General features: G+C 44.4%; 1 protein-coding gene across 2 annotated transcripts in view; it reads right to left on the bottom strand.

The window, feature by feature from the left end:
• The window catches only part of arhgap24 (Rho GTPase activating protein 24), a 213,329-nt gene that overhangs the window by 166,771 nt on the left and 30,466 nt on the right, over nucleotides 1-16,092 (bottom strand). For both annotated transcript variants that reach the window (XM_055864386.1, XM_055864394.1), the window contains exon 2: nucleotides 14,903-15,114. In XM_055864386.1, the coding sequence (XP_055720361.1) occupies nucleotides 14,903-15,088 (186 nt within the window). In that variant the 5' untranslated portion in view covers nucleotides 15,089-15,114. The remainder of the gene's footprint in view (nucleotides 1-14,902; nucleotides 15,115-16,092) is intronic.

The raw sequence follows: 16,092 nt of genomic DNA, 5'->3' as shown, positions 1-16,092 counted from the left end.
GTTTCAGTACCCTAGCAACATCCTGATTTACAGAGAGTCCATAGAGGTTTCAGTACCCTAGCAACATCCTGATTTACAGAGAGTCCATAGAGGTTTCAGTACCCTAGCAACATCCTGATTTACAGAGAGTCCATAGAGGTTTCAGTACCCTAGCAACATCCTGATTTACAGAGAGTCCATAGAGGTTTCAGTACCCTAGCAACATCCTGATTTACAGAGTCCATAGAGGTTTCAGTACCCTAGCAACATCCTGATTTACAGAGAGTCCATAGAGGTTTCAGTACCCTAGCAACATCCTGATTTACAGAGAGTCCATAGAGGTTTCAGTACCCTAGCAACATCCTGATTTACAGAGAGTCCATAGAGGTTTCAGTACCCTAGCAACATCCTGATTTACAGAGAGTCCATAGAGGTTTCAGTACCCTAGCAACATCCTGATTTACAGAGAGTCCATAGAGGTTTCAGTACCCTAGCAACATCCTGATTTACAGAGAGTCCATAGAGGTTTCAGTACCCTAGCAACATCCTGATTTACAGAGAGTCCATAGAGGTTTCAGTACCCTAGCAACATCCTGATTTACAGAGTCCATAGAGGTTTCAGTACCCTAGCAACATCCTGATTTACAGAGAGTCCATAGAGGTTTCAGTACCCTAGCAACATCCTGATTTACAGAGAGTCCATAGAGGTTTCAGTACCCTAGCAACATCCTGATTTACAGAGAGTCCATAGAGGTTTCAGTACCCTAGCAACATCCTGATTTACAGAGAGTCCATAGAGGTTTCAGTACCCTAGCAACATCCTGATTTACAGAGTCCATAGATGTTTCAGTACCCTAGCAACATCCTGATTTACAGAGTCCATAGAGGTTTCAGTACCCTAGCAACATCCTGATTTACAGAGAGTCCATAGAGGTTTCAGTACACTAGCAACATCCTGATTTACAGAGAGTCCATCGAGGTTTCAGTACCCTAGCAACATCCTGATTTACAGAGAGTCCATAGAGGTTTCAGTACCCTAGCAACATCCTGATTTACAGAGTCCATAGATGTTTCAGTACCCTAGCAACATCCTGATTTACAGAGTCCATAGAGGTTTCAGTACCCTAGCAACATCCTGATTTACAGAGAGTCCATAGAGGTTTCAGTACCCTAGCAACATCCTGATTTACAGAGTCCATAGAGGTTTCAGTACCCTAGCAACATCCTGATTTACAGAGAGTCCATAGAGGTTTCAGTACCCTAGCAACATCCTGATTTACAGAGTCCATAGATGTTTCAGTACCCTAGCAACATCCTGATTTACAGAGTCCATAGAGGTTTCAGTACCCTAGCAACATCCTGATTTACAGAGTCCATAGAGGTTTCAGTACCCTAGCAACATCCTGATTTACAGAGAGTCCATAGAGGTTTCAGTACCCTAGCAACATCCTGATTTACAGAGTCCATAGAGGTTTCAGTACCCTAGCAACATCCTGATTTACAGAGAGTCCATAGAGGTTTCAGTACCCTAGCAACATCCTGATTTACAGAGTCCATAGAGGTTTCAGTACCCTAGCAACATCCTGATTTACAGAGTCCATAGAGGTTTCAGTAATCTAGGCCGCAGCACAACTGCCCACAGTACTTCAATCAGAGCAGTATTCATATCCCCTTTCGGGCTAGCACGCAACACACATAGTGAAATACCACAAAACGTCTTTCAACAACCACCACAAATAACATGTTTCAAATGATAAGACATCTTCAAAGATTACAAATGAAAAATGTCTGTCTGGCTAAATTTGGCACTGAATGCAACTCAGTATTATTGTTGATTATTCTGTCCCAGTTAAATAAATAATCTGAATACATTTAGTACACATCCCCACCTACCAATTCATCAATAATCTGTCTGGTAATGTTATGACTGTCCAAACCATTCTGATAAACTCATTACCATTGATAAACAGACAGATCACTGATCTCATCTATGATGATGAGAACATTTCTAATTGAAATGAGAGGATGAGACCCAATTAAAATAAGCAATCAGTGACTTTATTTCTGGATAAGATACAAGTGACTCAATATAATTTATGTGAGAGAGGAAAATTACATTAGTGGGAGTTGGGAGTTAATGATCTGACTAATTGATTCTAATCTTAGTGTCACGCCATCGTTTTATTAACAAGATGACTAAAGGGAATAGATGAATAGGAAACACAAGTTCCTTGGAAGACTAGCCCATTGTGGGCTAACAGAGATCCTAATAAATAATCAACTCCCTGCATGCATCTCTGCAGAATCCCAGGAGGGTCGCCATAATATAATAAAGATTGGGGAAACAGTCCTGGGGAAATAGAATGCAACATCGAAATAAAGGACAACAAAATCAACCACCTGTAATTTTAACTTGTTTAGCTTTGAGTAAATTGGTTGTGGCATCTGACTCACTGGAGAGAACTAAGCATGATGAAAAACAGGTTGTGACGCCAAGGTGTTAGTACATGTGTGTTTTTAATAGGAGGACACTTTTAGTAGCTAACTAATTAACTCCACATGGTCCTATAGCCACTGCAGCACCACACCTGATTATAGTTTTCACACTGCTAAGCAATAATCTACTGCTGCTGCAGTAGTAGTTCTACAAGTAGTAGTTAGCTGTTCCCAATGTTACACTTCTGTGTACAGCACAGTTTGTCCTGTGACTGCAGATACTGTGGAAAGAGAGAGAGAGAGAGAGAGAAAGCAAGATAGAGAGAGAGAGAGCAATCGAGAGCAAGAAAGAGAGAGAGAGAGAGAGAGCAAGCGAGAGCAAGCGAGAGCATGCGAGAGCAAGCGAGAGAGAGAGAGAGAGCGCAAGAGAGAGAGGGAGAGAGAAACGAGAGCAAGCGAGAGAGAAACGAGAGAGAGAGAGAGAGAGAAAGGAGGGTAATGCATGTGGTCATTACACTCAGGGAACCAGTAATGTAACTACAGAACTACAGTCCTGAACATGGGAACACAGAACAGATGAACACACGAACAGGAACAATCACCCACAAACAAACAGTGAAAACAGGCTACCTTAATATGGTTCCCAATCAGAGACAATGACAAACACCTGCCTCTGATTGAGAACCATATCAGGCCAAACAACAAACCCAACATAGAAACACAAAACATAGAATGCCCACCCAGCTCACGTCCTGACCAACTAAACAAAGACTAAACAAAGGAAATAAGGTCAGGAACGTGACAATATGTGATGCACCCTACATAGCTCCAAGGGACTAACGTTAGGGACACGACCATACATTTGTTCATACATGTTACATACAGCAGTACAGTAACACCATCAAGGTGCGTCAATGCATTCACTCTTCACTGTAATGATAAAAATTATAAATTTATTTGGCTGTATCATATACTGTTGACGAAAAATAAATAGTTTGATCAGGGTCCTTCAGTGAGTCTAGAAACTAATAATCAGAAATTAGCATTACTCATATTAATACACCACAAGCATCTTTGCAGTAGATATCTCTACATTTGATCACCACAAGCATCTTTGCAGTAGATATCTCTACGTTTGATCACCACAAGCATCTTTGCAGTAGATATCTCTACATTTGATCACCACAAGCATCTTTGCAGTAGATATCTCTACATTTGATCACCACAAGCATCTTTGCAGTAGATATCTCTACGTTTGATCACCAAATCAAATCATAACAAATCAAATTCTATTTGTCACATACACACGGTTAGCAGATGTTAATGCGAGTGTAGTGAAGTGCTTGTGCTTCTAGTTCCGACCGTGCAGTAATATCTAACAAGTAATCTAACAATTTCACAACAACTATCTTATACACACAAGTGTAAAGGAATGAATAAGAATATGTACATATAAATATATGGATGAGCGATGGCCGTGCGACATAGGCAAGATGCAGTAGATGGTATAGAGTTCCGTATATACATATGAGTCGAGTAATGTAGGGTATGTAAACGTTATATAAAGTGGCATTGTTTAAAGTGGCTAGTATTACATTTACTACATCCAATTTTTGTTATTATGAAAGTGGCTAGAGATTTGAGTCAGTATGTTGGCAGCAGCCACTCAATGTTGGCTGTTTAACAGTCTGATGGCCTTGAGATAGAAGCTGTTTTTCAGTCTCTCGGTCCCAGCTTTGATGCACCTGTACTGACCTCGCCTTCGAGATGATAGCGGGGTGAACAGGCAGTGGCTCGGGTGGTTGTTCTCCTTGATTATCTTTTTGGCCTTCCTGCGACATCGGGTGGTGTAGGTGTCCTGGAGGGCAGGTAGTTTGCCCCCGGTGATGCGTTGTGCAGACTTCACTACCCTCTGGAGAGCCTTACGGTTGTGGACAGAGCAGTTGCCATACCAGGCGGTGATACAGCCTGACAGGATGCTCTCGATTGTGCATCTGTAAAGGTTTGTGACTGTTTTTGGTGACAAGCCTAATTTCTTCAGCCTCCTGAGGTTGAAGAGGCGATGCTGCGCCTTCTTCACAACGCTGTCTGTGTGGTTGGACCATTTCAGTTTGTCCGTGATGTGTACGCCGAGGAACTTAAAACTTTCCACCTTCTCCACTGCTGTCCCGTTGATGTGGATAGGGGGGTGCTCCCTCTGCTGTTTCCTGAAGTCCACAATCCTCTCCTTTATTTTGTTGACATTGAGTGTGAGGTTATTTTCCTGATACCACACTCTGAGGGCCCTCACCTCCTCCCTGTAGGCCGTCTCGTCATTGTTGGTAATCAAGCCTACCATTGTAGTGTTGTCTGCAAACTTGATGATTGAGTTGGAGGCGTGCATGGCCACGCAGTCATGGGTGAACAGGGAGTACAGGAGAGGGCTGAGAACGCACCCTTGTGGGGCCCTGGTGCTGAGGATCAGCGGGGTGGAGATGTTTTTTCCTACCCTCACCACCTGGGCGCGGCCCGTCAGGAAGTCCAGGACCCAGTTGCACAGGGCGGGGTCAAGACCCAGGGTCTCGAGCTTAATGACGAGTTTGGAGGGTACTATGGTATTTAATGCTGAGCTGTACTCGATGAAAAACATTCTTACATAGGTATTCCTCTTGTCCAGATGTGCAGTGTGATTTTGATTACGTCGTCTGTGGACCTACTGGGGCGGTTAGCAAATTGGAGTGGGTCTAGGGGGTCAGGTAGGGTGGAGGTGATATGGTCCTTGACTAGTCTCTCAACGTACTTCATGATGACGGAAGTGAGTGCTATGGGGCCGTAGTCGTTTAGCTCAGTTACCATAGCTTTCTTGGGAACAGGAACAATGGTGGCCCTCTTGAAGCATGTGGGAACAGCAGACTGGGATAAGGATTGATGGAATATGTTCGTAAACACACCAGCCAGCGGGTCTGCGCATGCTCTGAGGACGCGGCTAGGGATGCCGTCTTGGCCGGCAGCCTTGCGAGGGTTAACACGTTTAAATGTTTTGGTAGCGGGCCGTGTCAGTGGCACTGTATTGTCCTCAAAGCGAGCAAAGAAGTTGTTTAGTTTGTCTGGGAGCAGGACATTGTGGTACGCGACAGGGCTGGTTTTCTTTTTGTAGTCCGTGATTGACTGTAGACCCTGCCACATACCTCTCGTGTCTGAGCCGTTGAATTGCGACTCTACTTTGTCTCTATTTTGACGCTTAGCTTGTTTGATTGCCTTGCGGAGGGAATAGCTACACTGTTTGTATTCTGTCATGTTTCCGGTCGCCTTGCCCTGATTAAAAGCAGTGGTTTGTGCTTTCAGTTTTGCACAAGCATGTTTGCAATAGATATCTCTAGATTTGATCACCACAAGCATCTTTGCAGTAGATATGTCTACGTTTGATCACCGCAAGCTTTGCTATCAGCAAAATGTTTCAACTTTATTTGTCCCCCCTCTTAAGCATCAGCTTCAAAGCCAGTTAACAATATGAGCTTCTTCTTATGAAACCCAGGCAGGCTGCGTTTAGCGTGGTTGATCTTCTAAACACAGTAATATCTCTGCATCGAAACGAGAGTCTTTACATAACATCGCTGGCAATAGGAAGTTGCATGTCACCCCCCAGTGACCACAGTAGTTCAACAGAGAGGACCACACAGGAAACGTATTCTGGTTATGAGTGATTCTGTCTTGATTCCTCTTTTTCTACTCATGACATCTGGTTGGGGTTGATGAATGTCACCAGGTTGTCCACTTGATATGGGTTAAATATAAAGGTTATTTACAGTATCGACTCGGAAGCCTAGGTGTGTCACAAACTAATTAGGAAGGATTGGCCACGTGAGACTATTTGACGTACAATGTAAGTACTGTAATGATACGCTGTTAAGAGTCGATGACATACAGGTTAAATAGAGAGTTGACAATACCCTCTGTACCCTTCATCACCCTCTCTTTAACTAGGATCCATCATTTAAATTATAACAAATTGCCTTCTATGGATCAGGGGAATCTGATTGTAGATCAGCACTTCTACTCCGAGAACCTTTTAGAATACAGGCCAGGCCACCTCCGTTATGGAAAGGTGGAAGTCGCCCCACAGCCAAACAGCAGGGTTTGGGGTGATCCATCAATATCCTTTCTGATGCTTTTCAACAGAGAAGAAAACATTGACACCAACTCATAGAAGTAGATGTTTTCCTGGAACGTAACCTTAAAAATCTCATCCACCCACGACCCATAGCAGGGCTGGTTTCCTGGAAGCCAGCCCAGCCCAGCCCAGAACACCTCTCCTGGGTCAAACAGCAGGGTCAAACAGCTCTAAACACCGAGGTGGGCGGCAGGCAGGAGGAAAGGAACAGAACAGAACAGAACAACGAGAACACTACCCCATAGTACAGCTGTTGTTCTCTTTAATCAGTTCGCTGCTGAGCTGAATACGAGCTCTCTCTCTGTCTGTCTGTCTCTCTCTGTCTCTCTGTCTCTCTGACTCTCTCTCTCTCTGTCTCTCACACACACACACAATCTGAGCTGAGCATAGTGTTTTGAGGGTACTATTTAATGAAGTTGCCAGTTGAGAACTTGTGAGGCGTCTGTTTCTCAAACTAGACACTCTAATGTACTTGTCCTCTTGGTCAGTTGTGCACCGGGGCCTCCCACTCCTCTTTATATTCTGGTTAGAGCCAGTTTGCGCTGTTCTATGAAGGTAGATAGTACACAGCATTGTACGAGATCTTCAGTATCTTGGCAATTTCTCGCATGGAACAGCCTTCATTTCTCAGAACAAGAATAGACTGACGAGTTTCAGAAGAAAGGCCTTTGTTTCTGGCCATTTTGAGCCTGTAATCGAACCCACAAATGCTGATGCTCCAGATACTCAACTAGTCTAAAGAAGGCCAGTGTAATAGCTTCTTTAATCAGGACAACAATTTTCAACTGTGCTAACATAATTGCAAAATAGTTTTCTAAGGATCAATTAACCTTTTAAAATGACAAACTTGGATTAGCTAACACAACGTGCCATTGGAACACAGGAGTGATGGTTGCTGATAATGGGCCTCTGTACGCCTATGTAGATATTCGTTTTAAAAATCAGCCGTTTCCAGCTACAATAGCAATTTACAACATTAACAATGTCTACACTGTATTTCTGATCAATTTGATGTTATTTTAATGGACAAAAAATGAGCTTTTCTTGAAAACCCAAATGATCTCAACATACATGTTCTACAGTTTTTCACCAAAACCAACTTTATTTTTTTGTCAGTGAAGGGGAACGTGACTGTAACTAGGGCAGCCAGGCTAATGCACCAAGCAGTTTGTTCCAGCAGTTAATCTCCCTGGTCTACAGAGAGAGCAGTACACACAAATACGCACCCCCCCCCCCCCCCCCCCCCACACACACACACACCTTCTCTAATCAAAGAAGACAAAACACCAAGTGGGCGCCTAAAGCTCTCCCTTAATGTGGACACGGATCAGGCAGGTCAGACTCCCATAATGCATCACTTCACGCGTTTCACTCAGGGGGTACTGGGCTGTTATTGGCCTCTGACCTATGAGTCTATGGCTGCGTTACAAAAGGCACCGTATTCCCTATGTAGTGCACGGCTTTACCTAGGACTCTGGTCAAAAGTAGTGTACTATATACCAGGACCAATAGGACTCTGGTCAACAGTAGTGTACTATATACCAGGACCAATAGGACTCTGGTCAACAGTAGTGTACTATATACCAGGACCAATAGGACTCTGGTCAACAGTGGTGTACTATATACCAGGACCAATAGGACTCTGGTCAACAGTGGTGTACTATATACCAGGACCAATAGGACTCTGGTCAACAGTAGTGTACTATATACCAGGACCAATAGGACTCTGGTCAACAGTGGTGTACTATATACCAGGACCAATAGGACTCTGGTCAACAGTAGTGTACTATATACCAGGACCAATAGGACTCTGGTCAACAGTGGTGTACAATATACCAGGACCAATAGGACTCTGGTCAACAGCGGTGTACTATATACCAGGACCAATAGGACTCTGGTCAACAGTAGTGTACTATATAGGGAATAGGGTTCCTGTGACTATGAGTCTAGGGGCAGAGCAACCACAACAGGGTGATGAAGAGGCTGCTTTAAAAACTTCTTATGGCTGGGGGGCAGTATTGAGTAGCTTGGATGAATAAGGTGCCCAGAGTAAACTGCCTGCTCCTCAGTCCCAGTTGCTAATATATGCATATTATTATTGGCATTGGATAGAAAACACTCTGAAGTTTCTAAAACTGTTTGAATGATGTCTGTGAGTATAACATAACTCATATAGCAGGCACAAACCTGAGGAGAAATCCAAACAGGAAGTGGGAAATCTGAGGTTGGTCGATTTTCAACCCAGCCCCTATTGAATACACAGTGGGATATGGATCTGTTTGCACTTCTTACGGCTTCCACTAGATGTCAACAGTCTGTAGAACCTTGTCTGATGCCTCTACTGTGAAGTGGGGCCGAAGGAGACAGGAATGAGTCAGGTCTACCATGACCTGACCATGCTCTGACCATGCGGGTTCACATGAGAGGGAGCTCTGTTCCATCGCACATCTGAAGTCAATGGAATTCTCCGTTTGGAACGTTATTGAAGATTTATGTTAAAAACATCCTAAAGATTGATTCAATACATCATTTGACATGTTTCTACTGAATGTTACGGAACTTTTTGACATTTCGTCTGCTTTTAGTGAACGCGCTTCCTGAACACGCTAACAAAAATATCTATTTGCACATAAATGATGGACATTACCGAATAAAACAAACATTTCTTGTGGAAGTGGGAGTCCTCGGAGTGCATTCCGACGAAGATCAGCAAAGGGAATTGAAGATTTGTAATACTATTTATGAGTTTTGTTGACTGCACAATTTGGCGGGTAACTGTATGTGTCACGATCGTGTGGGAGTGAGACGGACCAAAACGCAGCATGTGGAAAATAAGCCATCTTCTTTTATTTATGAAGAAGGCAAAACGAAACAAAACACTTACAAACTAACAAAACAACAAACGACCGTGAAGCTATAAACGTAGTGCACACACATAGGCTACAAACGTTCAACATAGACAATTCCCCACAACAAACTAAAGCCTATGGCTACCCTAAATATGGCTCCCAATCAGAGACAACAGAAACCAGTCTCTAATTGGGAACCCATTCAGGCAACCATAGACTTTCCTAGACAACTACACACAACATAGACACAGCTAGACAACTATACTAAACATAAACCCAACTACTCTAAATAAACCCCCTAAACCTTACAATCACCCTGGACACTACAAAACCCACATAAATACCCATGTCACACCCTGACCTAACTAAAATAATAAAGAAAACAAAGAATACTAAGGCCAGGGCGTGACAGTATGGCTTCTTTTTGTGGCTGAACGCTGTTCTCAGATTATTGAATATTGTGCTTTTGCCGTAAAGCTTTTTGAAATCTGACACAGCGGTTGCATTAAGGACAAGTGTATCTTTAATTATATGTAAAACATGTATCTTTCATCAAAGTTTGTGATGAGTATTTATGTTATTTGACGTGGCTCTCTGCAATTTCTTCTGATATTTTGGAGGCATTTCGGAACATGGCACTAATGTAAACTGAGGTTTTTGTATATAAATATGAACTTTATCGAACAAAATATATATGTATTGTGTAACATGAAGTCCGATGAGTGTCATCTGATGAAGATCACCAAAGGTTAGTGCTACATTTTATCTCTATTTCTACTTTTTGTGACTCCTGTCTTTGGCTGGAAAAATGGCTGTGTTTTTCTGTGATTTTGCGGTGACCTAACATAATCGTTTGTGGTGCTTTCGCTGTAAAGCCTACTTGAAATCGGACACTTTGGTGGGATTAACAACAAGATTACCTTTAAAATGGTATAAGATACATGTATGTTTGAGGAATTGTAATTCTGAGATTTCTGTTTGAATTTGGCGCCCTGCACTTTCACTGGCTGTTGTCACATCGATCCCGTTAACGGGATTGCAGCCATAAGAAGTTTTAACAAGGGTACTAATTATCCCAGTCAGCCTCAACAGGGTGATGAAGAGGCTGCATTAACATGGGTACTAATTCTCCCAGTCAACCACAGCAGGGTGATGAAGAGGCTGCATTAACATGGGTACTAATTATCCCAGTCAGCCTCAACAGGGTGATGAAGAGGCTGCATTAACATGGGTACTAATTATCCCAGTCAACCACAGCAGGGTGATGAAGAGGCTGCATTAACATGGGTACTAATTATCCCAGTCAGCCTCAACAGGGTGATGAAGAGGCTGCATTAACATGGGTACTAATTATCCCAGTCATGGAATGTGATGTCTCGTTAGCGTCGTTAGCCATAATGTGTCGTTAGCCTCGTTAGCCCTAATGGCTGTCTGACACAGGAGCACCACAAGCATCTGCCTGACTCTGTTGCCCAGGACAACAGAAAACAAGATCATAGGAAGGGCTAGTTGCCTCAGACATGATGCTGGTTGCCTCAGACATGATGCTGGTTGCCTCAGACATGATGCTGGTTGCCTCAGACACGATGCTGGTTGCCTCAGACATGATGCTGGTTGCCTCAGACATGATGCTGGTTGCCTCGGAGATGATGCTGGTTGCCTCAGACATGATGCTGGTTGCCTCAGAGATGATGCTGGTTGCCTCAGACATGATGCTGGTTGCCTCAGACATGATGCTGGTTGCCTCAGACATGATGCTAGTTGCCTCAGTGTGATGCCCCTCCCACTCTGTCTGCCATATTCTTTCTCTTTGCTCTTGTTTTCCTTAATAGGATGTCGGTGGGCGGAGCCGGGAGGGTCGTCACAGAAATGGGACACACCTGGGCTCGGGTGTGTCCCAGGATAAATGCACCTCTTCCCCATTCATTGAGGAGACTCTCTCCATGCAGACACACCTGGGCTCGGGTGTGTCCCAGGTTAAATGCACCTCTTCCCCATTCATTGAGGAGACTCTCTCCATGCAGACACACCTGGGCTCGGGTGTGTCCCAGGATAAATGCACCTCTTCCCCATTCATTGAGGAGACTCTCTCCATGCAGACACACCTGGGCTCGGGTGTGTCCCAGGTTAAATGCACCTCTTCCCCATTCATTGAGGAGACTCTCTCCATGCAGACACACCTGGGCTCGGGTGCGTCCCAGGATAAATGCACCTCTTCCCCATTCATTGAGGAGACTCTCTCCATGCAGACACACCTGGGCTCGGGTGTGTCCCAGGTTAAATGCACCTCTTCCCCATTCATTGAGGAGACTCTCTCCATGCAGACACACCTGGGCTCGGGTGCGTCACAAGTTAAATTCACCTCTTCCCCATTCATTGAGGAGACTCTCTCCATGCAGACACACCTGGGCTCGGGTGGGTCCCAGGTTAAATGCACCTCTTCCCCATTCATTGAGGAGACTCTCTCCATGCAGACACACCTGGGCTCGGGTGTGTCCCAGGTTAAATGAAACCTCTTCCCCATTCATTGAGGAGACTCTTTCCATGCAGACACACCTGGGCTCGGGTGTGTCCCAGGTTAAATGCACCTCTTCCCCATTCATTGAGGAGACTCTCTCCATGCAGACACACCTGGGCTCGGGTGCGTCCCAGGTTAAATGCACCTCTTCCCCATTCATTGAGGAGACTCTCTCCATGCAGACACACAGACAGATTTTGGTTGTGGTGTTTTTGTGGCTGTTTTGGTTGTTTGCGTTGGCACCTTTCAACACCCCTCATTATCACATGTAAACACGCAACCACTCACTTACACTACTGACTACACACACCATTGTTAAGTGTATTGACTTTACTTCAGTTAATAAATATATTTTGTTGTTCTTTATCTCCACGTTGTCTCCCATTTGTTACGAACTTCGAGCCGGTTCGTGACATCAGCCATGATTCAAGTTCCTAAACAGTCATAGATGCATGCACACGTATGCACACACACGCAGCCCTACTCATCACATTATCTCCTTAGGCATCCAAATGTTTACGATAGAGAAGAGGCAGGCCATTTGGGATATGGTATAGAATAGAGTGGGAATACTATGGGAATGTCGTCTGGGATCTGCCCCGCTGGAATGTCAGGAATGAGAGCTGGGGGGGTTAGAGGTCATGGCATCGAGTATGGGGGGGGGGGGGTTTGGTAGGACGTGTGGTCTTGTCATCAGCACACATCCTTCTGTCTCCATGTTCCTGCCAGTACACATCTCTCCCACACATCATCCGTTACACAAAGAACACACTTGTACCAGAGGAAGGGGATGGCATAATTATGTTGGCCAGCTACTTATTCACTTTATCAATGATAATGAAGTGTAGCGAATACTGCAAGAGTATAAATACACTAAATATACAAAAGTATGTGGACACCCCTTCAAAGTAGTGGATTCGGCTATTTGAGTCAAATCCGTCGCTGGCAGGTGTATAAAATCGAGCACACAGCCATGCAATCTCCATAGACAAACATTAGCAATTGAATGGCCTTACTGAAGAGCCCAGTGACTTTAAGCGTGGCACTGCTCTTCTAGAGCTGCCGCGGTCAACTGTAAGTGCTGTTATTGTGAAGTGGAAACCTCTAGGAACAACATCGACTCAGCCGCGAAGTGGTAGGTCACACAAGCGCACAGAACGGGACCACCGAGTGCTGAAGCACGTAAAAATGGTCTGCCCTCGGTTGCAACACTCACTACCGAGTTTCAAACTACCCACTGGAAGCAACGTCAGCACAAGAACTGTTTGTCGGGAGCATCATGAAATGGGTTTCCATGGTCGAGCAGCCGCACACACACAAGCCTCACGCAATGCCAAGCGTTGGCTGGAGTGGTGTAAAGCTCACCTCCATTGGTTTCTGGAGCAGTGAAAACAGGTCCTCTGGAATTATGAATCATGCTTCACCATCTGACATTCTAGACGATTATGTGTTTCCAAGATAATGTAATTCTAAATACAACTGTATTTAATAACTTTGTAAAATGAATGAAATCACAAACAAGGCATAAAGCTTACAAAGCAATACTTACATTAAACAAGCATAATTCCAGACATATACAGTGCATTCGGAAAGTATTCAGACCCCTTCCCTTTTTGCCACATTTTGTTACGTTATAACCTTATTCTAAAATTGATTAAATAAAAAATTAAAATCCTCAATGTCACGATCGTGTGGAGGATTGACGGACCAAAACGCAGCAGTAGGAAATTAAGCCATATTCTTTTTAATGAATACGAAGGCAAAAATGAAACAAAAACACTTACACACTAACAAAACAAGAAAACGATCGTGAAGCTATGAACGAAGTGCACATACAGGCTACAAACGTATAACATAGACAATTACCCACATCACATGAAAGCCTATGGCTACCCTAAATATGGCTCCCAATCAGAGACAACAGAAATCAGCTGTCTCTAATTGGGAACTCATTCAGGCAACCATAGACTCTCCTAGACAACTAAACCAACATAGACAACGCTAGACACATGCACTCAACACAAACCCATACACTACACCCAACACCCCCTTTACCATATAATCACCCAAAACCAACAAAACACAAACATTCCCCATGTCACACCCTGACCTAACTAAAATAATAAAGAAAAACAAAGAATACTAAGGCCAGGGCATGACAATCAATCTACACACAATACCCCATAATAATCAACAATTGATAAACTACTTATAAACCCCTTTGCAAATAATTGTATGTGTTAGTGAATATTGAATGGCAGGTCACACTTCACAGGCTATCTGCATTGTCATTGTACCTTAAACTTACTGTATATTGTCATCCCGAGTGGTTCAGTGGTCTGAGGCACTGCATCTCAGTGCTAGAGGCTTTACTACAGACACCCTGGTTCAGTGGTCTGAGACACTGCATCTCAGTGCTAGAGGCTTTACTACAGACACCCTGGTTCAGTGGTCTAAGACACTGCATCTCAGTGTTAGAGGGGTCACTACAGACACCCTGGTTCAGTGGTCTGAGGCACTGCATCTCAGTGCTAGAGGCGTCACTACAGACCCTGGTTCAGCGGTCTAGGACACTGCATCTCATTACTAGAGGGGTCACTACAGACACCCTGGTTCAGCGGTCTAGGACACTGCATCTCAGCGCTAGAGGCATCACTACAGACACCCTGGTTCGAATCCAGGCTGTATCACATGTATCACATTGTGCGCAGCCATTGGGCGGCGCACAATTGGCCCAGCGTCGTCCGGGATTGGCCGGTGTAGGCCGTCATTGTAATTAAGAATTTGTTCTTAACTGACTTGCCCAGTTAAATAAAAAGAATTACAAAATGTAAAAAAATTAAAAACATGTAGCACTACACTGAGAGACACAGAGCATCACAGCATGATGTTCAGCGGTTCAGCGGTTCAGCGGTTCAGCGGTTCAGCGGTTCAGCGGTTCAGCGGTTCAGCGGTTCAGCGGTCACTCACCAGGGCTTTAGTCTCCTCCTCGTCTTTGTAATAGTGTAGCTGTTCCCCTCGAAGTACGAACCAGCGTGTGTGCCAAGTCTTCACAAAGCCTCCCTGCTTCCTCAGCCAGCCACACCTGATGACGTTCTGCCTGCCCAGGCCTCGGCCATGCTGGGGACTACTGTTGGACACCGCCTGCTCTTCCATGGTGGTGGTCAGGCAAGAAGATCGCCCTGTTAGCAGCAGAGAAGAGAGCAGAAGGTTATTGAAGCCAACTTTAATATAGAAGACAGGAGAGCTGAAGATCCCTAAAAGTTGCTCTGTGATCCGATAATGCCAGAATCTATTGATCTGTGAAGCTGAACGGCATTACTACCAGAGAAAGCTCCTAAATTAATGTTACTTCGGCGTGACCTCAAGTCGAGAGAAGCTGTAGACAGAACAGCTGATCATGCAGATATAGGAATTGACTTGTAAGGCAGCTCCCAAAGTGACTTTTCCTATCAACTGTGTACAATAATGTCCTCTGTGTTGTCTTAGGAATTCAGCGTTCTCTGTGTTGATCTCACCAACCCCCATTGTCTCACATCATGTTGGTCTGATATCTCATTGGAGGTTAACTTAAAGATTTTTAATCAAAATTCATTGTTCTTTCTCTTTCTTGTTCCTGAACCCCTCTCTCTCTCTCTCTCTCTCTCTCTCTCTCTCTCTCTCTCTCTCTCTCTCTCTCTCTCTCTCTCTCTCTGTCTCTCTCTCTCTCTGTCTCTCTGTCTCTCTGTCTCTCTGTCTCTCTGTGTCTCTGTCTCTGTCTCTGTCTCTGTCTCTCTGTCTCTGTCTCTGTCTCTGTCTCTCTGTCTCTGTCTCTGTCTCTGTCTCTCTGTCTCTGTCTCTCTGTCTCTGTCTCTCTGTCTCTGTCTCTCTGTCTCTGTCTCTCTGTCTCTCTGTCTCTGTCTCTCTGTCTCTGTCTCTCTGTCTCTGTCTCTCTGTCTCTGTCTCTCTGTCTCTGTCTCTCTGTCTCTGTCTCTCTGTCTCTGTCTCTGTCTCTCTGTCTCTGTCTCTGTCTCTGTCTCTGTCTCTGTCTCTGTCTCTGTCTCTGTCTCTGTCTCTCTGTCTCTGTCTCTGTCTCTCTCTGTCTCTCTCTCTCTCTGTCTCTCTCTCTCTCTCTCTCTCTGTCTCTCTCTCTCTCTCTCTCTCTCTCTCTCTGTCTCTCT

The sequence above is a fragment of the Salvelinus fontinalis genome, chromosome 2, assembly GCF_029448725.1.
Source record: "Salvelinus fontinalis isolate EN_2023a chromosome 2, ASM2944872v1, whole genome shotgun sequence".
In the NCBI taxonomy this organism is placed as follows: domain Eukaryota; kingdom Metazoa; phylum Chordata; class Actinopteri; order Salmoniformes; family Salmonidae; genus Salvelinus; species Salvelinus fontinalis.
Note: the sequence above shows the minus strand (reverse complement) of the source record. Positions and strands in the feature narration are given on the sequence as shown.